Raw genomic sequence first — 25,564 nt, forward strand, 5'->3', positions numbered from 1 at the left:
AAATTATCTGTCCTGCTGCGAGCGCACAACTTCTTTCAGTGGTGACTGACTGTATATAAAAGTAAATAGGCTATAGCCTAATAAATGACCTCTTGACGCGAGTCGGATCATCAGCTGAGCAGCGTATCCCCTCAGCTGAACATCTGTAGGCGGAGACGCTCAGAGAGAAACTAAACAGCAGCTTATCAGCGCGATCTCTCCCTCCGTACAAATGTTCTGATCCAGCTCCACTGGACTTTCAAAGTAAAGGTGACGTCAGCTGTAAATGAGTTAAATAGTGAAACAGCGGCGCTTTTATAGTCGATTTTATGATTAAACTCTGAACAGAACCTGGTCGGGACCAGGTTATGAGCTAAGCATAAGTTACCATGGTGATCTAGCCGGGTTAAAAGCGAGCCACCTTTGTAATACAGGGAAGCCTGGCTTCTGTCTGTATGAAGTGTTTTTTGTATTTCCAGCCCAGGAACATCTTGTGTGCCGCAGACACTGTTGCTGCTGAGTCTGACTGCCGCCGTGCGGTTTGTCGGTTGAGTCGAATGGCACATGACCAGAGAGAGCCAATCACAAGCGTCAGTTTTGGAAGGAGGATGTTGATATGAAAAAAACTAAAAACAAACATGAATCCAGGGGGGCGAAAAACTATTTGATAAATCCGAGCTTTTGCTGCGATTTTTCAAATGTAACTTAAGTTGTAATCATTGAAATTTCCAAAAGCAACTGTAATTTAATTACATATTTTCTCCCAGTAATGTAACGGATTACAATTACGTAAATTTTGTAATTAAATTACGTAACGTCGTTACATGTAATTCGTTACTCCCCAACACTGCATATGCCATAAATAATTAGGCCCTCGGACACTATAAAATCTTCTCCGTAGTCTTGTTCCTCTCCGTTGCTGTAGGCCCTCTGGGTCAAGATGTGACTGAACCTCCTGAACCATGTCTCGAGTAACGCGCAGTCCAGCCAATCTGCACCTCTCGTGCATCATTCGATAACCATGAAGACGACCCGGTCCTCTTATCTGGTTGCTAATGAAGTTAACAATGTCAGCAGGATCACTTAACTGTTGCCTGTTAAGTTGTAACCGGGCTAGTCTTCTCCTTAAATGACGAGGACTAATCTGAATGCCATCTCTAACAGAAAGGCACAATGCAATTTCTGCCTGTGTTAGACCTTGATTGAAGTACATCCTGATGCGTTAATCAATAATGTGAGATTCCATTTTCACCTGGACACACCTGGACCAGACAGTGGCAGCTCTTGTAGGCTGAAATCAGGACGATCACATTAACCAGCGCTTAATCATCAGACTTGAAAATTATCCCACAAAAACAAAAGTATTTCTGTTTTCTCTCGACTTAATAAGTCGTTATCATGTCATAACAGTGCATAAAAAAAATAAAAATCCATGGCCGTTCTCGGCTTCCGTACTTTTCAGTCACCAGCAGCAGACATTTTTATTCCCGAATAGAGTCCTATGAGATGCACTGGAAGGGGCGGGACTTCAGCGAGATTTAGATTTACCCCGACAACGACATACAAAAACAATGGCGCTGTCCTTCGTCGCTATGAAACTACATCACCCACACTGCATAGCGTTTAAACGTCATCACAACAGGAAGTATCAGAGGCTGGGCAGTCTGGGCAGTAACGTTGTTGGTGTATGAGCAGAGCAGTGTAGTAGGAAAAACTGAGTCCTGAATCAGTGAGTCTGTCAGAGGAACAGTTCCCCGTCTGCCAGCGCCCATGGACGACGCCCAGGGCCAACAAAGCCCCATTAGGAACACATAAACCAGACGGCCGAGGCTTTGTTCCGTCGGTATATCTCGGTGGACCGTTCACCTATGATGGAACGGGCGATGGAGCAGCTTAACGTACAGCTCAGCCGGCTGACCCGTTCCCTCCGCCGGGCCAGGACCGTAGAACTCCCGGAAGGTAACGACACAGGATGTGCAGGCGTTAGCTAAAGTCAGCGCGAGCTGGCGGCGTAAACAAGTGACCTGTGTCTCTGTGTCTATATATGTGTCTCTGTGTCTCTCTCTGTATCTGTGTCTCTGCGTGTCTCTCTGTATCTGTGTCTATGTGTGTCTCTCTGGATCTGTGTCTCTGTGTGTCTGTCTCTGTGTGTCTCTGTATCTGTGTCTCTGTGTGTCTCTCTGTATCTGTGTCTATGCGTGTCTCTCTGTAGCCGTTTTTAAACAGCCTCTCCGCATTGTCTCCGGAGCGGTGGTTCGGCAATTCTCCGCCGATGGTGATTCACACAGAGCAAAGCATCTCCGCCTTCACGTGTGTAATTCACACAGAAAGCCGGCGCTGCGGCTCCTAAAAATGCGTGACTGTACGCGTCATGTTGATGACGTCGGTGTTTCCCCAGGTGTTCCCCTGTTAATCCAAACCCGCGGACAGTTTATAATCATATAGATGCTGTTATAATGTGTAGTGATTGATCCTGACCCACCTGGAAAGTGACGGAGTTAAGTTTTTCGCGCTAAATTACATAATTATGCATAATCACCATCAGTAAACAGGACGCTGTCTGACACTGTCACTCGCGGGGACGGAGGCTGTTTTCCTGGGAGAAAGTTCGGTGAAGTCTCGGTCCGGAGGGCTGACGGTCGCGGTGATTTATTTTCATCACAAACTGAAATGTGACGAAGAGTCGGTAGGACAAGCAGGAGGGCAGATGTTTCTCCACGTACAGCTGTGGTATTTGTTTTCCTCATATACGTTGCCAAAGACAGTTACAGTTACTACGTTACTACGTTACTTTTGTTCGGTCCTGTAACGTTGCTTTGTGGGACATTTCTCTGTATTTAGTTGAGTGAAGGACCTGTGTAGTTATCAGACTGTCAGACCGACACGCCCTCGCTCCGCGCCTCCAGCTTATCCGTTTACACTGGGACGGCTCACCAATAATGCGGCCCTGATACACTACCTCCAGAGGCGGATCAGCGCCGGAGCGAAATTTCCCCCCTCTCCGCATCTAAAACTTTCACAGTGACCCTGTGTGTGTCTCTCTGTATCTGTGTCGCTGTGTCTGTCTCTCTGTATCTGTGTCTCTCTGTATCTGTGTGTCTCTGTGTCTGTGACTCTGTGTCTGTATCTCTGTCTCTGTCTGTATCTGTCTGTGTGTGTCTCTGTGTCTCTGTCACTGTCAGCCTCACAGACATACTACTCTACAGGCTGAATGAACTGTGGTGTGTATGACATGAGTTAAAATGCACCATGTGTATGTACTGAGTCTGTGACTCAGCTCTGACAGCCTAGCATACAGGAGCAGGCTGTCAAAGGGAGGTCCAGTGTTCTCCTCTTTACAAAGTTTAACAGCAGCAAATGATCCAAATGCAAAACAGTTTCAGTCTGGGGTTCAGTACAAGTCCGTAGAATATATTCCTCTGTGTATTTGATAAACATTTTGTCTATGTCTATATGTTAACTTTGGAAACTGTAGCTTTTGCTACACCTCAGCATGACAGAGGCAGAAAAGGTAAAATAGATCTCAGAACACCCTCTTTGGATCACCACGTCACATACATCAGTCAGGTCCTGGACACAAAGCACAGTGCTTCTAACAGTGTGTGTCCACTGTGGCTGTTATAATATCAGATTGTTACTACATAATTATTTTGACCAAAAAATATTGATGATAACGAAATGATCACAATATCTATAGAAAAACAAAATGCCATCAGTAAAATTCATCTTTAACTTGTTTTTATATTTTGTGTTTTTGTTTCTTTTTGGCAAATGAAAAGGTTTAGGGTGTGTGTGTGTCTGTATGTATTCCATGTGAGAAATGAACACATGCAGCAAGCACTTCGCAGGCAGGGAAAAATCATAAATGGGTTACACTATACATTTATTTATTTTCCTCGAACAGTATGCTTAACAATATAGCATGCCAGAAATAAACATATCTATACTAGGCAACATGGAGTGATTGTTCATTAAGAACCCCTCTGAAGCCACTGTAATGTCTCAACTGCTCCCTGAAGACTTTAGTGAAAAACAGGTTGGAAAAATGACACATTTTACAGCAGTAAGCAAACTGAAAATGAGGCTACATTTAAATGGATTAAAAAAATAAATAGTTATCCATCACTTTTAGAGAACGAAGGTAATTATGGAACAGTAATATACTCATACACTATATCTTTAGTTTACAAATAGGAACTGCACAGGTCTTGGTGAGTATGAATAAAATGTTTATACTTATTTTCATTATTGTGATACTCTTCTGATTATATTCTCAATTCATTTTCTCCATAAAAATGGCCATCACAGTTTCTGATGATGCCTCCGGATGTCAAACTAACAGTTCAAATAACAAAGACAGTCGGTGTTTTTGCATAAAAAATGATTGCATAATTAATACAGTAGGTTTTTAAAGCAGTTTTAAATCAATTTTCTATTTGATATTGTTGGTATTTGATTTACCAACCGATGGGGTCAGCTCTAAAGTACAGTAACAGTGTGAAAATTAGTCATAGAAAAAGTACACTTCCAAGCTTTTTCATGCACTTCAAAAGAAAGCAGATAATATAATATCTGTTTCTCCCTTCACAGACAATGAGACAGCAGTGTACACACTCATGCCAATGGTCATGGCGGACCAGCACAGGTAAGCAATAAACTGTACTGTACAACAAGCATAGTGTATTAATGTTGGCACATTGTGATCTCAGTGCCTGAGGTAGAATCCACGTTCTGTGGCATGTTTACCTGCTATTGCCAGTAGTGACCAGTCTGAGCATGTTTTTACTGTCTCCTGCACACCAGTTGCCCTTGCAGGGGAATGGTGAATGTATAGTTGTTGTCCCCAAAAGAAGATGTGCTCTATTTGTTCCACCCTGTCTCTAAAAGGTCAGTGTCAGAGTTGCTGCTCAACTCCAAGTTTGATGTGAACTATGCTTTTGGACGGGTGAAGAGAAGTCTGCTGCACATTGCTGCCAAGTAAGATATTGTTCTTATTAACATGTAAGCACTGAACTCTGCCAAGAACCTCCCTCTTGTTAAGTATATCTAAAAGAATTGTAACAAGGACACTGGGAGTAGGTGGGAATGTCTTGTATATCAGTAGTGTGTGCCGATGTGTGGGTCCTTAGTTGAGCTAGACTGGCTGATATTAGCTTAATTCATGTTGGTTGATTATCAACAAGAAATTGCAGTAAGAACAATGTCAATGTGGGTTTGAAGTGATTTAGAGAGAGAGTGTCACTATTACATAGTTTGTCCATCAAAGACCGTGTGCATTGGACTTTTGAACTGTAAAATGTCCTGCTCAAAGAACAAAAGAAAAACATGAAGAAACACTTACTTCTCCAAAGCCATCAAAATTGAGCACTTTGCCCACTCAGGTTGGTTCCACCGTTGAACTGTTGTCAATGTCAAGATGCAGATGAGCTTCTTTGAGACACTTTCTGTGCAGCAATTCTTTAGTATAACAAAAATATTGTTACATTAGTTGTCTGAGTGGCTGGTCCCAGACAATCATGCATGTGAAGAGGCTGAATTTGGAGGTCCTGGGCTGGTGTGGTGACACATGGTCTGGAGCCTGGCTGGATTCACAGCCAAATTTTGAGACGCATTGGAGACGCTTACAATTGTGAAATGAACATCGAATTAACAGACAACAGCTCTAGTGGACCTTGCTGCAGTCAGCATGCTGACTGTACAGTCCTTTAAAACTTGTTACTCTTGTAACAGTTGTAACGATGTAAAGTGTGCATTTTACAGTGGCCTTTTTTTGTGACCCAGCTGTCAGGGGGATGGATTACCTTGGCAAAGGAGAAGTGCTCAATAACACAGATTGTAACAAATTTGTGTTTAAAATCTGCAAGAAATATTTATTTTGTGTGCACAGAAACAAAAGTGTTGTATTTACATTTTTGTTGAGTGAATAGAGATTATATCATTAGCAAAATGTTAAATTCACCAATATTATCAGCATCAGCTTCAAAAAGTATTAGTTGGACTATAAATCAAAGTGGGTAGGAGGAGTGTGGGGCCTTGTTTGTGTTGATCATGTGGTTTCCATTAAGTGTCACATCAATGCAGTATCTGGCATAGAGGTGGGTGCAACTCATCGATGTGGCGAATGCGTCACGTGACGATTTGGCATCGATCGACGCCGATGCTTTGCCGCAAGACCGGAACAAAAAACACGTAACCGGAACCTTAGCGTGCGCGCCGCCCGGACTGTTTAGTGAGTGGGACCACAACAAACGGAGCAGTAACGTTAGTTTCGGAGCCGCGCTACAAACTCCCTCACCGATGAGTGTGAGTGCCACTCTGCTCTAGATAGATAGATAGATAGATAGATAGATAGATAGATAGATAGATAGATAGATAGATAGATAGAATTACTTTAATGATCCCAGACTGGGAAATTATTTTGTTACAGCAGCAGTGGGTCCGCAAATAAAACACTTCGTACATAACATAAATAGAATCCAATATATACATAGTGTATATATACAGTGCACAGTGTGCTATAAACAATAAACAGTAATAATATATACAACAAAACAAAATATGCAAAATATACTATAACAATAATAATATATACAACAGAACAGTAGAGAGACCAGAGTTCTCTGTCAGGCAGAGGTGAGAGAGTTGTTGTATAAAGTGATGGCTTGTGGCAGGAAAGATTTCCTGTATCTGTTGCTACGACAGCGAAGCTGAAGCAGCCTTCCGGAGAAGGTGCTCCGCTGTCTGACCAGTGTGAGTTGGAGAGGGTGGAGAGGATTATCCATGATGGATAACAGTTTTTTCAGTGTCCTCCTCTCCACCACAGCCTCCAGAGTGTCCTGTTTGCAGCCAATCACAGAGCCAGCCTTCCAGATCAGTTTGTTGAGTCTGTTGGTGTCGCTGGCTCCGATGCTGCTTCCCCAACAAACCACAGCAAAGAAAAGTACACTGGCCACCACAGACTGATAAAAGATCTACAACATCTTGCTGCACATGTTGAAGGATCTCAGCTTCCTCAGGAAGTAAAGTCTGCTCATCCCCTTCTTGTACACAGCTTCAGTGTTAGATCTCCAGTCCAGTCTGTGGTTGATGGTAACACCCAGGTACTTGTAATCCTCCACTGCCTCCACATCCCTTCCCAGAATGCACAGAGGTTGGAAAGCCGTCTTCCTCTTCTTCCTGAAATCTATCACCATCTCTCTGGTCTTGCTGATGTTCAGCCGCAGGTTATTCTGTCCAGTCCACTCCACAAAGTTGTCTACCAGTGCCCTGTGCTCCTCCTCCTGTCCCTCACTTATACACCCAACAACAGCCGAGTCGTCAGAAAACTTTTGCAGGTGACACGACCCGGTGTTGTACTGAAAGTCAGTGGTGTATAAGGTGAACAGGAAAGGAGACAGTACAGTCCCCTGTGGAGCTCCTGTATCACTAACCACTGCATCAGACAGAACACTGCCCATACGGACAAACGGTGGCCTGCCTGTCAGGTAGTCAGTAATCCAGGAGATCATTGTGTCGTCTACACCCATCACCCGCAGCTTCTCCCCCAGTAGCAGTGGCTGAATGGTGTTAAAAGCACTAGAAAAATCAAAGAATGTGATTCTCACAGTGCCTCCTCCACCATCCAGGTGCGAATGGGCTCGTTGCAGCAGGAAGATGACAGCGTCATCAACTCCCAAGTGGGGCTGGTAAGCAAATTGCAGAGGGTCTAGCAGGGCTCTCACCTGCGGCCTCAGGTTGGCCAAAACCAGTCTCTCCAGCACCTTCATGACGTAAGATGTGAGGGCCACTGGTCGATAGTCATTGAGGTCTGATGGTGTCGACCTCTTTGGAACAGGAACCAGGCAGGAAGTCTTCCAAAGCACCGGTATTCTCTCCTGACCAAGGCTCAGGTTGTAGAGGTGTTGTAGGACAGGAGACAGCTGGCTGGCACATGTCTTCAGGATCCTGGGGCTGATACCGTCAGGGCCTGCAGCCTTCTGCTGGTGGAGTCTCTCCAGCTGTCTCCTAACCTGGCCTGCAGTCACAGTCATGCGGGGGAGGCTGCCGGTGTCTTCAGTGAAGGACGAGGAGGTGGAGGAGGAGGTGAAGGTGGAGGAGGAGGAGGAGGTGGAGGAGGAAGAGGTGGAGGAGGAGGAGGAGAGGTGCTGCACAGGAGAGCTCACAGCAGGGGAGTGAGGGGGGAGGGGAGGAAGCATTTGGGGCAGTGAGGGTGTGTGGGGGTCTGTTGGTGTCATGGAGACGACAGAAGGCTGTGAGCTGAACCTATTGAAGAATCTGTTCAGCTCGTTTGCCCTCTCCAGGCTGCCCGATGACTGTCTGCCGCTCACCTTACACCCAGTGATCTGCTTCATACCAGTCCACACATCCCTCACATTGTTCTGCTGGAGTTTGGCCTCCAGCTTCCTCCTGTAGGCATCTTTACAGGCCCTCAGCATATCCCTGAGTTCATGCTGCCCTCTCCTCAGTTCTTCCCTGTCTCCAGACCTGAACGCCCTCTTCTTCTTGTTAAGAAGGGCTTTCAGGTCATTGGTGATCCACGGCTTATTATTAGGGAAGCAGCGTACAGTCCGGGTTGGCATGGTGGTGTGTTCACAGAACCTGATGTATTCTGTGATGCAGTCGGTCATGCTGTCGAGATCCTCTCCATGTGGCTCAACAAGTGCATCCCAGTCTGTCGACTCAAAGCAGTCCTGTAGTGCGTCAGCAGCCTCCTGAGTCCACCTCCTCACGCTCCTAGTGTGGACAGGCTGCCGCTGAACGAGAGGCATATACTTAGGGGTCAGCAGAACCAGGTTGTGGTCAGATCTTCCAAGCGGGGGGAGGGCTGTGGGACTGTATGCATCCTTAGCATTTGCATACAACAGATCCAGTGTGTTACAGTCTCTGGTGGGGCAGTCAACATACTGGTGAAATGTTGGGAGGGTTTTGTCCAGTGAGACGTGATTAAAATCCCCAGTGATGACAATAAATGGGTTAGGATGCTGCGTCTGTATCTGGGCAACAGCGGAGTGGATGACGTCACAGGCCAGCGCTGCATCAGCTGAAGGAGGAACGTACACACCGATAATGATGGCGGATGTGAACTCCCGGGGCAAATAATAAGGCCTCATCCCCACAGTCAACAGTTCAATGTCCGGGGTACAGAGACGTTTCTTCACGTGAACATGTCCGGGATTACACCACCTCCTGATGATAATGTAATCAATCCATCATTACATTATCACTCTACATAAATCAGTATACTGACGCTTTAGGATTGTAGGTCGGGTCAGCACCATCTGAAAGCGTCAGTATCTGACCAGTTGGGAAACCCGAAGTGTCAGTTTTACCATCTTACAAACAGGAGCTTTAATTAACTCAGTTAAAGGAGAACTTCAGTCGATTTCAACATGGTTAAAACAGTGTGTTTGTGCAAGCAGCCACTTACCGTTTGTTGACATCCATGTCGTAGACAAAACTAGTCGATCCGTCGAGCGTGCGCTTACTCCCTTACTGGCAGCGACAGAATCTTGAATTTTGCAGACAGAAACGTATTCCAGCATTTTCGTTTTTCTGTTCATAACGTACATGTTCATGTTACAGCCTGCCATGAGCCATAAGCCTTACAATAGCCTGTTATGAGTCTATTCGCTCTGCACCGAGAGCTAGCTTGTTTGCTCATGCTAATGGTTCTTGCAGAGAGCAGAGCAGAGCAGAGAGTCCGTGATGGCCGTAGCTGTTTCCGAAATTACGGTGGCCGGGAGGTGCAAACCAAAATTACAAAATGTGAAACACTTTTACGAAGCTTGAGACAAATTTACATTTTGGAAAACATTTTTACATATCATAAAACAAAATTACATTACCGAAACAAATTAACATATCAGAAAACAAATTTACATTTCAGAAAACAAATTAACATGATACAAAACACTTTTACAAACACCAAAACAAATTTACATTTCAGAAAACAAATTTACATTTCAGAAAACAAATTAACATGATATAAAACACTTTTACAAACGCCGGAACAAATTTACATTTCAGAAAACAAATTTACATTTCAGAAAACAAATTAACATGATACAAAACACTTTTACAAACGCCGAGACAAATTTACATTTCAGAAAACAAATTTACATTTCAGAAAACAAATTTACATTTCAGAAAACAAATTAACATGATACAAAACACTTTTACAAGTCCCAAAACAAATTTACAAATAACATCAACCGGAAAGGGAATGTACCAACTCCGGGGTTGAACCGGAAGTGATAACCCGGCAGCGGCCAATTCGAGTTGTTGTTGTTGTTGATGGGTCTGACTAATAACTGAAACAAAATCAGTCACGTCAGTTGACTCATATGTGTAATGGAACGTAGTTTACCACTCCATCAAATAATCCAACCCTTAGCAACAGAAGGGATTTTCTAGTCCCAGAAGAGTGAAGTCTGAGCTGATGTTCATGTTTTATCGCGATCTCGAAATTTCCCGAACTAAATTAATACTGCACAGATAAACAGAAAAGGCTTATTTTTATCGCCCAAGTTATAACAAAGATGTTGATTTTTTTTTCTTTTATATTTTTTATAAAACGTTTTCACCGCGGCCACAATAGTGTCTCTCACACTGAAGGGGAAATAAATAATAGCCGGGGCATTTATTTGTTTCAATCACTTAACAGACGAGGCATTTATTTGGGACCGGGGGGCAATTTGGGACAGGCGTTTAATTCTTTTCTCTCAAAAATCCGGGATGAAAATGTCACAAACTTCGCCAGCTTCTCTGTGAATTCTCGGCATCCTGCTGAAGTTGTTGCGGCGGAGGAAACGATTCAGCCGACCAGCACTCGCAGATAATTCCTCATCTGTGCTGTCACTCACGGTGGCGTACATTTGTTTTTCCATCGCCCTGATCATTTTGTGGGACACTCTCTCATGGCGTGCCCGTTTGCTGATAACTTATTCCCGCATGTTTATCTCAGGCTCTTCACTAGCCTTCTTCCTCCCTCCAGCAGACAGCCTGGCCCTGCTGCTGTCCTCCTGGGACAGCTCCGTTTTTTTTTTAATCACCAATCTCTCGCTCTCTTGGGGTCGACAGAGAAATGTCTAGCGGCTACTTCTCCCGACTTTTCCTCTGCATATTTTACGGCAGAAAGTTTGAATTTCAAGCCGTACTTTTTTTTTTTTTTTTTGCTCCAGCTCTGACAGTTACTATGTTGCCATGGAGATGGACACACGGACTTGGCGGAGTAATATTTTGAGTAATGAGTCAGGCGTGCTGTCATGCTGATTTGAGCACGGTCAAAATGTCTTGTTGACCAATCAGATTGCTTGGTCGGAACTACTTGTTGTATAATTCCGGTTCAACCCCGGAGTTGGTACATTCCCTTTCCGGTTGATGTTATTTGTAAATTTGTTTTGGGACTTGTAAAAGTGTTTCACCACTTGTAAATTTGTCTCGGCATTTGTAAAAGTGTTTTGTATCATGTTAATTTGTTTTCTGAAATGTAAATTTGTTTTCTGAAATGTAAATTTGTTTCGGTGTTTGTAAAAGTGTTTTGTATCATGTTAATTTGTTTTCTGAAATGTAAATTTGTTTTCTGAAATGTAAATTTGTTTTGGTGTTTGTAAAAGTTTGTATCATGTTAATTTGTTTTCTGAAATGTAAATTTGTTTTCTGAAATGTAAATTTGTTTCGGTAATGTAATTTTGTTTTATGATATGTAAAAATGTTTTTCAAAATGTAAATGTATGTAATGTATGTCTCTGCGTTTGTAAAAGTGTTTTGTATCATGTTAATTTGTTTTCTGAAATGTAAATTTATTTTCTGAAATGTAAATTTGTTTCGGTGTTTGTAAAAGTGTTTTGTATCATGTTAATTTGTTTTCTGAAATGTAAATTTGTTTTCTGAAATGTAAATTTGTTTCGGTGTTTGTAAAAGTGTTTTGTATCATGTTAATTTGTTTTCTGAAATGTAAATTTGTTTTCTGAAATGTAAATTTGTTTTGGTGTTTGTAAAAGTTTGTATCATGTTAATTTGTTTTCTGAAATGTAAATTTGTTTTCTGAAATGTAAATTTGTTTCGGTAATGTAATTTTGTTTTATGATATGTAAAAATGTTTTTCAAAATGTAAATGTATGTAATGTATGTCTCTGCGTTTGTAAAAGTGTTTTGTATCATGTTAATTTGTTTTCTGAAATGTAAATTTATTTTCTGAAATGTAAATTTGTTTCGGTGTTTGTAAAAGTGTTTTGTATCATGTTAATTTGTTTTCTGAAATGTAAATTTGTTTCAGTAATGTAATTTTGTTTTATGATATGTAAAAATGTTTTTCAAACTGTAAATTTGTCTCAAGCTTCGTAAAAGTGTTTCACATTTTGTAATCTTGGTTTGCACCTCCCGGCCACCGTACGAAATAGTCACGACGGAGTGCTGTCTGATGTCGAAGTGGAAGACATCGACGACGAACCTTTTGAATTCGACGGTAGACCACATTTGTTCTTACCGGAGTATACAGATGAGGAGTTACTTGCACTAGAGAACGAGAGAGTGGAGAGAGAGGCGCAGAGAGCGGAACAGGCAGAGGCGGCTTCACGGCCAAGGACATCGGCGACCTGGTGGTGCTCTTGTGGATGTTGTGTCCAAATGGATACAGAAGAGGAAAGCCTATGCTTTAAGGAGTGGGACATCATACAGCCTACTGTGTCCCAGGCAGGGCCGCCTTAACCTAATGTTAGGCCCCAGGGCTGAGAGGTTTTGTAGGCCCTCCATCCCCTCGATTTATAGAGTCTCATTTTAAAAAAGCGTAATATCTAGGTAATCTACATCACAAAATGCAGTAGTTTCTTTCGAGACATACAACAGTGAATTTTCCCTCTTTGAGCCAGAAAACACCATAATATTGTTATTAACATATCACTGAGCCCACTTGAGTAGAAACACAATACACTTTATTTAAGAACCACACACAGCAACTTATGGTGATAATAAAACCAAAATCTGTGCAAATATGATTTCAAACGATATTATGAAAAACATCACCAACCATCACCTGTCTGCACAAACATTGATAATAACTAATAACAGCATAAGCGAAGAACAGCAACAGATCAAAGTTAGTGACCTGTTCTCCGGCCTCAGTGGGCCTGTGAACCAATCACATGCACCTGCACACACACACTCCATTCAGCCCCATGGATAGCAACATGGCCTAATGCCAGGTGCCAAAAAGATGAAACTGAGCAACATTTACAGGAGGTTTGCAGTATAATCTAAAAACATAATTTAATTTGCGGAAACAGAAATATATTCTGTGCTCAATAAATGTATTTGCATGTTTGCTTTTATGCATTTTAAGGTGCAATAATAACCCCTGCACTCTCACAGACTCTTGCTGGCTGCGCTGCAGATCACTCACTCTTGCTCTCAATCTCTCCTTCTGTGCGCTCAACTTCGCCTGCACACTGGCTTAAGTTAGCAATACGTTAACAACAGCTAATCTGAATTTAGCGTCTGATCTCCAAGTCTCCCACTGGGTTGACTTTGTGGCACATTTATATGGCTGTGCCAACTTGAGCGAGTATTCGCCATCATTGCTGCACTCTGACCTCTGCTGCAGCGGCGCAGTTACGCGCGTCTCCAAGCGACACCTCCATCCCGATACAAGTCCAGCAGGCTCCACATTGATATAGTAAACAGAGTTGCTGAGTCGTTTGTCTTTCAGCTCCTGCGGCAGATGAACGCAGGCTGAAGGAGTAATCACACACGCCGAGGAGTCCATGAAAGGAGAAGTACGAGAACCGTGTGTAGGGTAAACTCTGGCCGAGTACGGGGTCGAGGTATGCGGTGTCAAGGTGGAAGGGCAGTCCGAGTCGGAGCGCATCCTTGTTGTGCGCTCCGGTGTGGAGAAGTCATGGAGAGCAAGCGTGGACATATGAAACAGGCTCCACTAACGCCTCTCTATTAATTAAAAAGGATAGAACATGTTTGCATGGGGTGTGATCCATCATGTTAGCATCTTTACTTTGACAGGACTCCATTTTCGCCCAATAAGCGCGCACTTTTGCATCAGTATTGTTTCCCCAGCGGCCCGGGTCACTGTTACATGGGTCATTTGACTCGTCTCCCCCTGACTGCTTTGCAGCCTGGTCCTTTCTCTGGGGCCCGTGTGCTTCCCCCTCCTCCTGCCCTCCACTGCTGCGGGCGGTCCCCTGCTCCTCTCCAGCTACATCCACCTGCGCGGCCTGCGCATCCTCCACTCCCTCCGGTGTATGAGATAGCGAGCTTCCCCTGGTGCTGGGTCCATCTTCAGCAGCAGCTGGTTTAAAAAAGCATGGGGATGCTCTTCAGTAATTATTTTTCGCCCAACTCTTTCTTAATAAGTTTTTTTCTTTTCTGGGCACCACTCTCCCCCGACATTTTCCACTAAATGTCAATCAATCATAGAGGGACACACCCCAAAACTAACTATAGACATTCTGATAGGTCAGCCCACGGGCCAGAGACTATGGGGCCACGTGGGTAACTCCTAATTTGGATCAATCGGCAGCCACGTAAAGTGCGATTAGAGTGATTGACAGAAAACCTGACAAGTTACAAAACAATATGATCTTTTCAGCTCATTGTGAACCTGAACTTGGGAGGCCCCTGAACGCGTGAGGCCCCTGGGCTTCAGCCCAGGTAAGCCCGTGCATTAAAGCGGCCTTGGTCCCAGGGTAGCGCACAGTGTGTCACCCGCACAGAGTACAAACGGAGTTTGCACGTCTATTTGAAGGACGACCAGCCACAACGGTGATGTTTCGTGGTCGTAGAGAGGCAAACGGTGGAAGCTTATATTCTTATATTTCTTCATTCTATTGCCACAATTGGGCATTGCACAAACTCGTACCATTTTCAGTAACAGCGCTGCTTCGATCATCACGGACTCTCTGCTCTCCTCTCTGCAAGAACCATTAGCATGAGCAGACAAGCTAGCTCTCGGTGCAGAGCGAATAGACTCATAACAGGCTATTGTAAGACTAATGGCTCATGGCAGGCTGTAACATGAACATGTACCTTATGAACAGAAAAACGAAAATGCTGGAATACGTTTCTGTCTGCGAAATTAAAGTTTCCGTCGCTGCCAGTGAGGGAGTAAGCGCACGCTCGACGGATCGACTAGTTTGGTCTACGACATGGATGTCAACAAACGGTAAGTGGCTGCTTGCACAAACACACTGTTTTAACCACTTTTTTATTCATTGTGAGTCATAAACGCTACACTGCTGAGTTGTAAGGTGTCTGCTGATGTTGCATACCTTTTGGGGTGAGATTTGGAGCATGTTAAGACGCTTAAAACACAGTGTAAAGTTCTGACCCCATGCTGTTAGCTGTCACTGCTAACTCTCCGTTCAAGGAGCTCTGTAAGAGGTGGACCAAAAGTGTTCGCGTTTTCGGTACTGGCTAGTTAAGGGCAGTGGCGAACCGTGGCCCTGGACCCTAGGCCTTCACTAGGACCATCGGGCCACACTTGGCAATAAACAATCAAACAAAGCAATAAAAATAATAGCCAGAGCCCTACATGTGACATGCAAGGTCAGCATATCCTCAAAAGACCGGGAAGAAAAAAAATTTTTTGTACATAATTTAATTAATTTTTGTAATAAACATATCACCAAGATGATTTTCTCAAAAATGTTATTGATTTATTGTTTATAACCTGTCCCTTGTAGTGGACATCAAGGTCATTATTTTCCACAAAAAGAACATTACAAGGCACGATTTGGTAATGATAAAATAATGCATTTACCTTTTAATTCTTTCTCATTTTATGAATATTGGAAACAAATAAAAAACACATTTTAAAATCTGCTCTACTACCTTGCTCTGTTCCTCCTCATCCACTGACAGCTCAATGTCTTACTCTCCCTAAATAATCTTAAACAAAATCTTTCCTGCCTCTGTTTCCTGAAGTATGGAAAATGGTTGGAAATGAGAAGAAGCAAGTCCCACTGTCCCCCCAAAAAAGTATTTTGAAAGGCTTAACATCAACATACACTTGTAATCTTCTATCTTTTTATAATATAGTTCAGACTCTCATAAATAAGAACAAAATCCTCAGGATAAACAGAAACATTATTTCTGTATAAATTTAATCACTTAACTCTCTTACTGCCATAAAATGTGTTGGTTGCAATTCCTACCATTTTGAAAAGACAGAAGATGATCTCTGTTGACCACATCCCCTTGTGTGTTACATCACTAGAAAGCCCAGGATGTGCTTTACACAGGACAGTAGGACTCAAATAAACTGCATGCATGGTTTTTGAAATAAAGGCCCCAGTGTCATGTTAACCAAAGTGGACAAAAATTAATTGCCGGGTCTTAAAGGTTTCTTTACCCTAAATTACTTCACAACACACAAAGGCCATTCAGTAAAACAAGGCACACAAAGCTGGCTATATGACATCACTACATCTAATTATGACATGTAAAACAATTAGATTATTTTGTGAAAACAAATGATACAAGCAAATCATATTGACTTATTTTGCATATACAGTACAAGTCAAAAGTTTGGACACACCTTCTCATTCAATGTTCCTTCTTCATTTTTTATTATTTTCTACATTGTAGATTAATATTGAAGACATCAAAACTATGATGGAACACTTTTTTTATTTATGTATTATGTAATAAACAAAAAAGTGTTAAACAAACCAGAATATGTTTTATATTTTAGTAGTCACCTGGAATGGTTTTTAATTAACAGGTGTGTCTTGCCAAGAGTTAATTTGTGTTATTTCTTGCCTTCTTAATGTGTTTGAGACCATCAGTTGTGTTGTGCAGAGGTACTGTTGGTACACAGTTCTATACAGTGAATAGCCCTATTTGACTATTATTATGGCAAGAACCACTCAACTAAGTAAAGAGAAACGACAACTGATGGTCTCAAACACATTAAGAAGGCAAGAAATTCCACAAATTACTCTTGACAAGGCACATCTGTTAATTGAAAACCATTCCAGGTGACGACCTCATGAAGCTGATTGAGAGAATACCAAGAGTGTGCAAAGCTGTCATCAAAGCAAAAGGTGGCTACTTTGAAGAATCTAAAATATAAAACATATTCTGGTCTGTTCAACACTTTTTTGTTTACTACATAATTCCATGTGTTCCTTCATAGTTTTGACTTGTCTTCAATATTAATCTACAATATTGAACATAATAAAAATAAAGAAAAACCATGGAATGAGAAGGTGTTTCCAAACTTTTGACTGGTACTGTATGATTAACTGGAATGAAAGTAAAATGTCTAAAATATTCATCTATTCCCTTGAAATATATTCCATCTGAACACATCAGCAATAAGGGTAACTCTCAGCTGTTTATCAGTAGTTTTATCCAGTGGAGGTATCGCTGCAGCTTGTACAAGACATTACTGTTTTAATCTGAAAATAAGTACTCTGTGTGTGTGGTGACGAGGTTAAGGGTGCAAATGGGTGGTAGCAGATAGCTGATTGACACCAGTCAAGTGTCTGTCATAAACCACATGGAGGGCCCTGAGGTGACACCGAGTCGCAGCAGTAGAGCTCTGTGTTCCAGGCTGTTTGTGGTGCAGCATCACTGGGCCTCCTCCCCAGCCTCCTACCCCACCTGTGTCTGCCTCTTGCTCAACATGTGGCGGCTGAGGTTCTGGTTTGGGCTCAGGTCGCTGTGCGATGTGAATCACGAGGCCGATGTGCAGATCAAACTTTCAGAACAGCCTGGCGCTCAGGGATCAGGTCGAACTCCATGATCTCACACAGCAGAGGGTAGTATCTGGAGACATGAGCTTTGACCTGAGAGTAGAGGTGAGATGAGACAGAGAGAGAGAGAGTGAGACAGAAAAAAAACACTTTTAGGCACTTAAATCTCATTTATATCAGTCATCGTCTGTGGGCAGATTGTTGTACGTCACAGGGGGACTGAAAGTTAACTGCAACGTTACTCACCAAATGAAGATCACTTATAAATGAAGTCCATCCTGCGATCCTTTTTAACAAAGTGTGTAATGACTGGGTCATACAGCCCAGCTGGGATGTTTTTGAGCTGCTTTGGTCAAGCAACTCAAATTATCGAATCCCGCGCTGCACCGGGCTCCTTGTCGGGATGGAAAAGCAGGCAGTCCCAGCAGTACAGCTTGTTGGTGCGCGGCTGCCCGTTAGCCACGGGTAGCGGCTGTAACGTTAGCTGCTAGCTTGAAAATGCCTCTGGTAGCTCTTGCTAGATTGCACCAATCCTGGCAAGGCGGGTGATGGTCGACCTTTCCGGACAAGTTCAAGTTTATCGTGACAAGGCAATCTTGAAAATGGAGTTTCAATAAATCCAGTAATCACACAGTTTTCTTCACTACTAACTGTCGCCATTTCATACGCTCTATTTGTCTCCTGTTCGTTCTTCTCGTCACTCCCTCGCTGAAAACCTTCGCGGGTCGTCCTGCTTATATACGTTCATGCTAGGTATTCGCTAATGCCCGGAAGATGCTGTGAAATGATCCCGCCCCCACCTCAGCGAAATATGATTGGCTAAGACACCTGTCAATGTCAAATTTATGCCACATTCACTTGAATTACACGGGCCTTCGTTGCTGCTACTGAAGGCCCTGCGAGGGGAGTAATTAACCCAGATACCAACAGAAGAAAAATTCTGATTGGTCCATTTCTCGTTCCGTTATATTAACCCACTGTGTGCCAAGACAAGTGAACCCAAGTTTAAAATAGCCTAATCTACACATTATTCATATTATTTCAGTGAATAAAAACAAATAAATAAGTAAATAATATATAATTCAATACATTTATTTGGAGTACACAAAATTATTTCAATATTTTTTCTTAGGCCTTCACTGAATACCTAGAAGGCCCATAGGGTTCCCCTCTAGTCACGGGTAGCTTGAGCGATAAATGCCCATGTTGAAATCGACCGAAGTTCTCCTTTAACATTATAACCACAACAGTGTGTTATCACAAGCGAAACCTTAAAGTTAAGTAAAAGCCAAATAAAACATGTTTTACACGAGTATTATTGCAGATTGCCGGTAGAGGCGAGGTTGACACGGGTTACCACGGTTACGCATCTCCAATCCAACCGGCAGGAAGTGCGTCACTTCTGCACTAAGCAGTGCGTCTGAAAAGATGCATACTACTGTTATTCACTTAAAAGTATGTTGAACGATAGTACACATATTGAGTATGTAGTGTATAGTATGGAATTTCGGACGCAAACAGTGCATTCACTGCATGCAGGGTGGGAATTCATGGCCGCCGTTGCCCGGCACTTTGGCCTTGATGCAGCCACAGTGGCCCGGGTCAGCGTAGCGGGCTTGCCTTTAATTACAGCCACCTGAGTGCACAGTAGTCACTCACAGTAACTTCAGTGAGTCCGCGGTTCGCGCAGGTGGAGTCTCATCATCACGATGATCTCACGTGAAAGCCTCTCATACAGCAGCAGCATCTCAAAACGGAAGAACGAAACTTACAGCACAGCGAGCGAGCGCAGCCGGTTTTGACATAATGCGTAACAGACTTATGTGGTAGGATTTAGTTCGGTAAAGTTGGAAATATATTCACAGATTCGAACTTCCCGGATCAATAACTCATAAGTGAAACCTTGTTAAAACACAAACGACGGCTCTTTCCTACCGTAGTAAGGTAGACAACGAGCTACAACCGTATGTTAATCAAAACGAGCGTCTGGACATTAACTCTGGTCTGTATGGTCAGCTGGCTGTGAGACGAGGGCGCAGGGACCGTCTACAAAGTGCAACACTGAAAAGAGAAACTACAAAAAATTCAATAACTTCGCTATTATTCAGAGTGTAGTGTCGCCAAAATCACTCCACACATCAGTGGTCTCCTGCTGGTTATTCTACAATTTTTTGTTTGGAAAAAATGTGCTTTGCCATAATTTGGGGGAATTTCTATTGGAAGAAATATTCAATAACACTAATGTTCAGTGTGGTGTCACAAAAATCACCTCACCCTAACCCTACTTAACAAAAACTACTTTCTAATGTAACTTTAACTTGATTTTGGTATTAAAAAATGGTTTAATTAGGATGTTATGGTATCAGTCTGAAAGGTAAATCAACACATTTTACTCAGTGGCCTTTGTGCCCTGTCATGTGGCCTTGGTGCCCCTGGAAAAAAAAGTGAAAAATGAATGTGTGGGAAACACTGAAGTAAATTGCTGATGCCAGACCTGATGCATGGTGCGTGCACATACAAGGTGGGTGGGCATGGCGGATATGTGCTGTGAAATTATATCGTAGAAAAAGTGGATTTCAGATTTTATCTTTCCAGACAGGTCTCAATTTACCTGGGTGGGCCACCCAATAGAGCCTATGTATGGGATACATTGCATGTAGGAAGAGCAAACAAGCTGTGTGGCTGAGCAGCGGTGGCCATAGCCAGCCAGTCCACTCTACCTAACGAGCCCGGAGACGATCCGACAGTGATGAGTAGTTCTAGAGGATAGGTGACTACGAGGGGAGCAACAGAGGACTAGGAGAAAAGCTGAAGAAGTTGTTGTGTTTGCTGGCAGGGCTGCGGCTCGTAGGCCATCGTAGTAGTTATAAAGGCGGAATAGATCTGATCTGCACTGTGCTTGGATCCTCACTCCGCACTCTTTTGTTGTTGTCAGTCACACGATGGTGCAACTGAACGACTACACCTGATAATTATTAGCAAACTATTTTCTTGATGCTATGATGATGTGTCTATCGGCGATACATATTGCTGTCATTTTTTGCCCAGGGCTGCAACACATGTTGTGGGTTGGGCTTATTTTAATTCTTGAAACCACTTGATACCAGATGGACTGATAGTACTGAATTTCCCCACTAGCTGTCACACGTGACTGAGCAGCTCCCGCACAATGACAGCCAATGAATGACAGCAGCTCTACAATCCATCATGTAAACTGTGGCACTTATATTTTTATTTCTCACAGCAAAAACACAACTGCATTTTTATTATTCAAAAGTTTTACATCAAAATAATTGAGGCTTTCTACACTCAGAAATGCTAGAGGAAGTTAAATTTTTTATATTTTAGGAACCGTACTGCAGGCTACAAAAACAGTATTTAACGCTAATGAGCTGTGCAGTAACCTGCACCAACACGTAACTGATGAGAGTCCTTTCTTGTGGATGCCAGTCTAGTTTAGTGGTACTGTGTGCACAATTCTCAATTCTGAAATAACATAACAAGAACTAAGCACCATCCCACCCATGGAGCTTAGCTAATCAGCTATCCCAAAGCCCCTGCTAACTAACCACATGCTGCTAGTGCTTTGCCCCTGACTATAGACCTGACAACTGACATTTCAGTCGTCTGGCACAAAAGCAATAACCTACCCAACTTGTTCTATTGCTTCATACATCAAGCTTTTTATTGAAACCTGAACTCAACTGAACATGCAATTAGTCACTGGTTGGGCTTAGTTCCAATGAAAACTTTCTCCAGTGAGGTCTATGGATTGTTTCTTATCAGAGATGTAGCTGATGGATTCTTCAGATGTCATTGTTTAGTGGTACATACAAAAAGAGGGAATTAAGGAAATTCAGGAAGTTTTAAGGCTGTTTCTTTGTTATTGACACATCTGTCAGATATTGAGCAGAGGTGGTGCACTAAGTAGCTTTGTGTTCTGTTTACAGCTGTGGCTCAGTGGAGTGTCTGGTTCTGCTGCTGAAGAGAGGTGCCAACCCAAACTACCAGGACATCTCAGGCTGTACTCCTTTGCATCTCGCTGCTAGGAATGGGTATGTTTAGTTATTTGCTGATTCTTCTTATTTGGTTCTGCTCTGACCTCACTGCTATAACTTATAGGTCAATAATGGGAAAAAAAAAAAACTTGTTTACATTCCTTCTCGTCTTTCCTGAAATTTTTGCCTGTAAGTTAAAGGTGCACTATGGAACTTTGGAGAAGAAATTTAAGTCAAAAATGTAATATTTACAGTATTAATGAGGTAATGATACAAAATCAGAAATATGTGTCTTTTCTGTAAGTGAATATAAAAGCTGTTCTCAGAGGAAAATAAGGTCCCACAACACAGTTTGAAGCTAGAAAGGTGGCAGGGTCCGCCACAAAAAAAGGTAACACAGTAGAAAGAAATCTGTCAATGAGCTATATGACAAAGTAAAAAAGAAATAGACAGTTGGTGGGAAACTGAGCTGACTCCCCTAAAACCTTCACTCACGTCACACACTGAAAGCTACATGTGGATCGAAAAGTAGCTCTGTTGTTGTTGTTGTAGTGTGAATGGATTCATACTTTGATGTCTCTTTTCAGTCCCTGCTTTTTAGACTTGTTGTAGTCACTTGTATCCAATGGACGTTCAAGATAGTCTTGGCTGTTAGGGTTAGAGGTGTAAAATGGCATGAAACTGACTGACTATGTGTGTGATGATACTGATGATAAAACAATTTCCACTGTTCCCTCAGACAGAAAAAGTGCATGGGCAAACTATTGGAATATAATGCTGATGTCAATATCTGCAACAATGAGGGATTGACTGCTGTGAGTAGAATGGAATCCTATGGCTCTGTTTCATGTTGTACTGAATGTTTTAAAGACATTGTAATCAAGTATTATCTGTGTGACGGGTGCTTAACGAACTCCTGCAGTTGGGATAGTGACTGTCCATGTGAACCTCTGGTGCAGATTCATTGGCTGGCAGTGAATGGGCGGACGGAGCTCCTCCATGATCTGGTTCAGCATGTGACCAATGTGGATGTGGAGGATGCCATGGGCCAGACAGCTCTACATGTAGCCTGTCAGAATGGACACAAAACCGTAAGCAAATTCCAAATAATGTCTTTAATTGAAAAATAATATATGTGTTTTCTCAACAAAAAGTGTCTTAACAGGTCTAGGCCTTTGGCGTGAAACTTCGGTTCAAGCCAGTGATGTCCAGCTGGATGTTAAGAGCTTTTTGGCCTGTAGTTTGAGAGCACTGCACCTGCAATGCGAACAGTAAAGTCACCATGGGAAATCTATATTGTAACTGCTGTTTTGTTCCCTCACAATACCTTTTGCTTTACCTTTGCTCCATGTTTCTAGGGAAACACTCGTCAATCATCTAAAGCCACTGGTTGTGACTATAGACTAGCTGAAACACAACTTGACTATGACTATAGCTGCGACTGTGACTGCCTGGCCACTTTTTACAGCACCTAAGATAGTAAAATTGTTAATTAGCACCTGCTGCTCACCAAATCCACACAGTTGAATTTAATAATTTATTTCCGCCACCAACCACCCACAAGTCATGCAGGTTCCCTTATTAACAGACTTCCTTTTTCACACAGACAGAAGCACAGAGGAGACAGATGTTCATTTGCCGCCCTGCCTAGACATTTGTGCCATGCAGTGTACATGTTTGGACCTTTCACACTTTCACACTGAAACTGCTACACAGCCTTGTAATGATGCAGCCTTGTGTTTGAGTTTCCTACTGTGACCACAGCATCAGCCAACCACAGCATACATCCATTTGTGATGTGCTCCATGCCAGAGGATGGAGCTACTGCACGAGCCTGGCCCTCTTCCAGAAATCCTAATTTTTTAACCTTTCATCCTCTTGTGTGTTCTCAGACAGTGTTGTGTCTTCTGGACAGTGGTGCTGACATCAACAGGCCAAATGTTTCCGGAGCAACGCCTCTTTACTTTGCCTGCAGGTGATGACATCAGACATGTCGGTGTTATGTTGGTGATTCAGTGTGGTCTCACCTCACCTCTTTTACACTTCTCTTATTCATGGGTAGTGATGCACTTATGCATGGACATTTCCAAAACTGCCAGACTCTTACTAAATAATCTAGTCTAAATGTATCAATATTCTTTCTTAAGTATGCTGAAATATTAGGAATTGTAATATTGTACCCTGATCGCTCTGCATATTTGATTGCCAGTATTTAACAGTCTGTATGTCCATTTCAATTGAATCTGGTCTTGTGTTATTCTGTAGCCATGGCCAAAGGGACACAGCACAGATCTTGCTCTCTCGAGGTGCCAAATACCTTGCTGATAAGAATGGAATCACTCCTCTGGATCTCTGTGTGCAGGTGAGTTTGTCACCAATTCTTTAACGTTCATACACGTATTGTGTTACTTAGTTTATAATGAGCTTCTGCGGTCACTGTCCCTCCTGTGTGTGTTCAGGGTGGATATGGAGAAACCTGCGAGATCCTCATCCAGCATCATGGCAGACTGTTCCAGACCCTCATCCAGATGACACAGAATGATGATATTAAAGAGAGCATGGTATGATCACTTTATCTCTACAGTCACTTATAAACTTTGTGTATCGCCTTTTATTGAACCGTGCGTGCGTGTGTGTGTAGCTCAGGCAGGTTCTGGAGCATGTCTCTCAGCAGAGCGACAGTCATTACCAGAGGATCTTGACTAGTCTTGCTGAAGTGGCTACCACCAATGGGCACAAGCTTCTCAGGTACATATTTCATATTCATATTTGAGGTGTGGCTTTGGCTCAGGAGGTAGAGCGGGTTGTCCAGTAATCAGAAGGTTGCTGGTTTATTCCCCTGCTGTACTGAACCCCAAACTGCTCCTAATGAGCAGGTCGGCACCTTGCATGGCAGCCACCTGCATCAGTGTATGAATGTGTGTGTGTGGGTCTGAAAGTCACCACGTCATATACTTTGAGTCAGTCAGTAGAATGGAAAAGCACTGCACAAATCCAAGTCCATTCACCATTTTATTTGCTCTCTCTCTTTTAAGAAGAGGGCTTGAAAGGTTTGAAGAGTAGGTGATGACGACTTACACTATGAGCCATTGAGGACATACAATGCCGTCTGCCTTGTCACAGTTTTAAGGGAACAAAAGGACTTGTGCATTATGGCTGTTTAAAGAGATGATGCTGCTACAGCACCCCCTATTGGCCAAATGGCACCAAAGATGTGTTGTCACTCAGACGGCAATTGATTGTGAATTAAACCTAATTTTTGAGGTGACTGAGGGGTAAAAACTGAGAGAAGGAAAAAAAACATGTCTGCAGATTGGGAACAGCTGTATGCATTCTTTTCACCTTTTAACTCTACTGAGTGCTGCTCTCAGCATTGTTCAAACTCACAACCTTTGGATCTAAAAGGGACTCTAAATCCTGAGATTTAAATGTGAGGAGACATTGCTGACCACACATCTTTTTAAAAGTTGAGGCAATGATGTCATGTGTGCTAGCATGGGAAATATTTGTCAGTTTAAAATGCTTCAAAATGTTGGCAATAAAAAATATCACACACAAATCTTCTGGTTGACATTAAATATTTTGGGAAGAGATAAACAAATTATCTTGGGCTTTCTTTCTAAGAACTTTTATTGATAAATATAAATATTTTTTCATTTTAATAACTCCAAAACTTCTCCAGGCTACAGGACCCTCTCCAACAAATCTCAAAATAAAGTGCTTCATTACCGGTCAGAGCTTTTTGTACAAATAACATTCACTGAAAGTGTTATTGCAGATTACTCCACTTTATCTAACATATTTTATTTTCCAATAAGAAAATCCGACCAGAATAACACACATCGAGTGAAGTCCCTGTCTCTGCCCGATAGGGGTGCA

The 25,564-nt window shown here is 42.6% G+C and overlaps 1 protein-coding gene across 4 annotated transcripts in view; it reads left to right on the plus strand.

The window, feature by feature from the left end:
• Window positions 1–1,542: 1,542 nt before the first annotated feature.
• Window positions 1,543–25,564, plus strand: part of hace1 (HECT domain and ankyrin repeat containing E3 ubiquitin protein ligase 1) — a 51,346-nt gene continuing 27,324 nt past the window's right edge. For 2 of the 4 annotated variants that reach the window (XR_003981193.1, XM_030394071.1), the window contains exons 1-10: window positions 1,678–1,938; window positions 4,570–4,624; window positions 4,867–4,956; window positions 21,638–21,742; window positions 22,425–22,500; window positions 22,645–22,776; window positions 23,578–23,660; window positions 23,951–24,047; window positions 24,145–24,246; window positions 24,327–24,433. Coding sequence is in view for 3 of the 4 variants with exons in the window: in XM_030394071.1 (XP_030249931.1) it covers window positions 1,848–1,938; window positions 4,570–4,624; window positions 4,867–4,956; window positions 21,638–21,742; window positions 22,425–22,500; window positions 22,645–22,776; window positions 23,578–23,660; window positions 23,951–24,047; window positions 24,145–24,246; window positions 24,327–24,433 (938 nt within the window). In the remaining variant the exon portion in view is untranslated. Of the gene's footprint in view, window positions 1,939–4,569; window positions 4,625–4,866; window positions 4,957–21,637; window positions 21,743–22,424; window positions 22,501–22,644; window positions 22,777–23,577; window positions 23,661–23,950; window positions 24,048–24,144; window positions 24,247–24,326; window positions 24,434–25,564 lie in introns of all 4 variants that reach the window. The other 2 variants (XM_030394070.1, XM_030394072.1) reach the window with 2 other exon arrangements.

The sequence above is a fragment of the Sparus aurata genome, chromosome 17 (genome assembly GCF_900880675.1).
Source record: "Sparus aurata chromosome 17, fSpaAur1.1, whole genome shotgun sequence".
Classification (NCBI taxonomy): domain Eukaryota; kingdom Metazoa; phylum Chordata; class Actinopteri; order Spariformes; family Sparidae; genus Sparus; species Sparus aurata.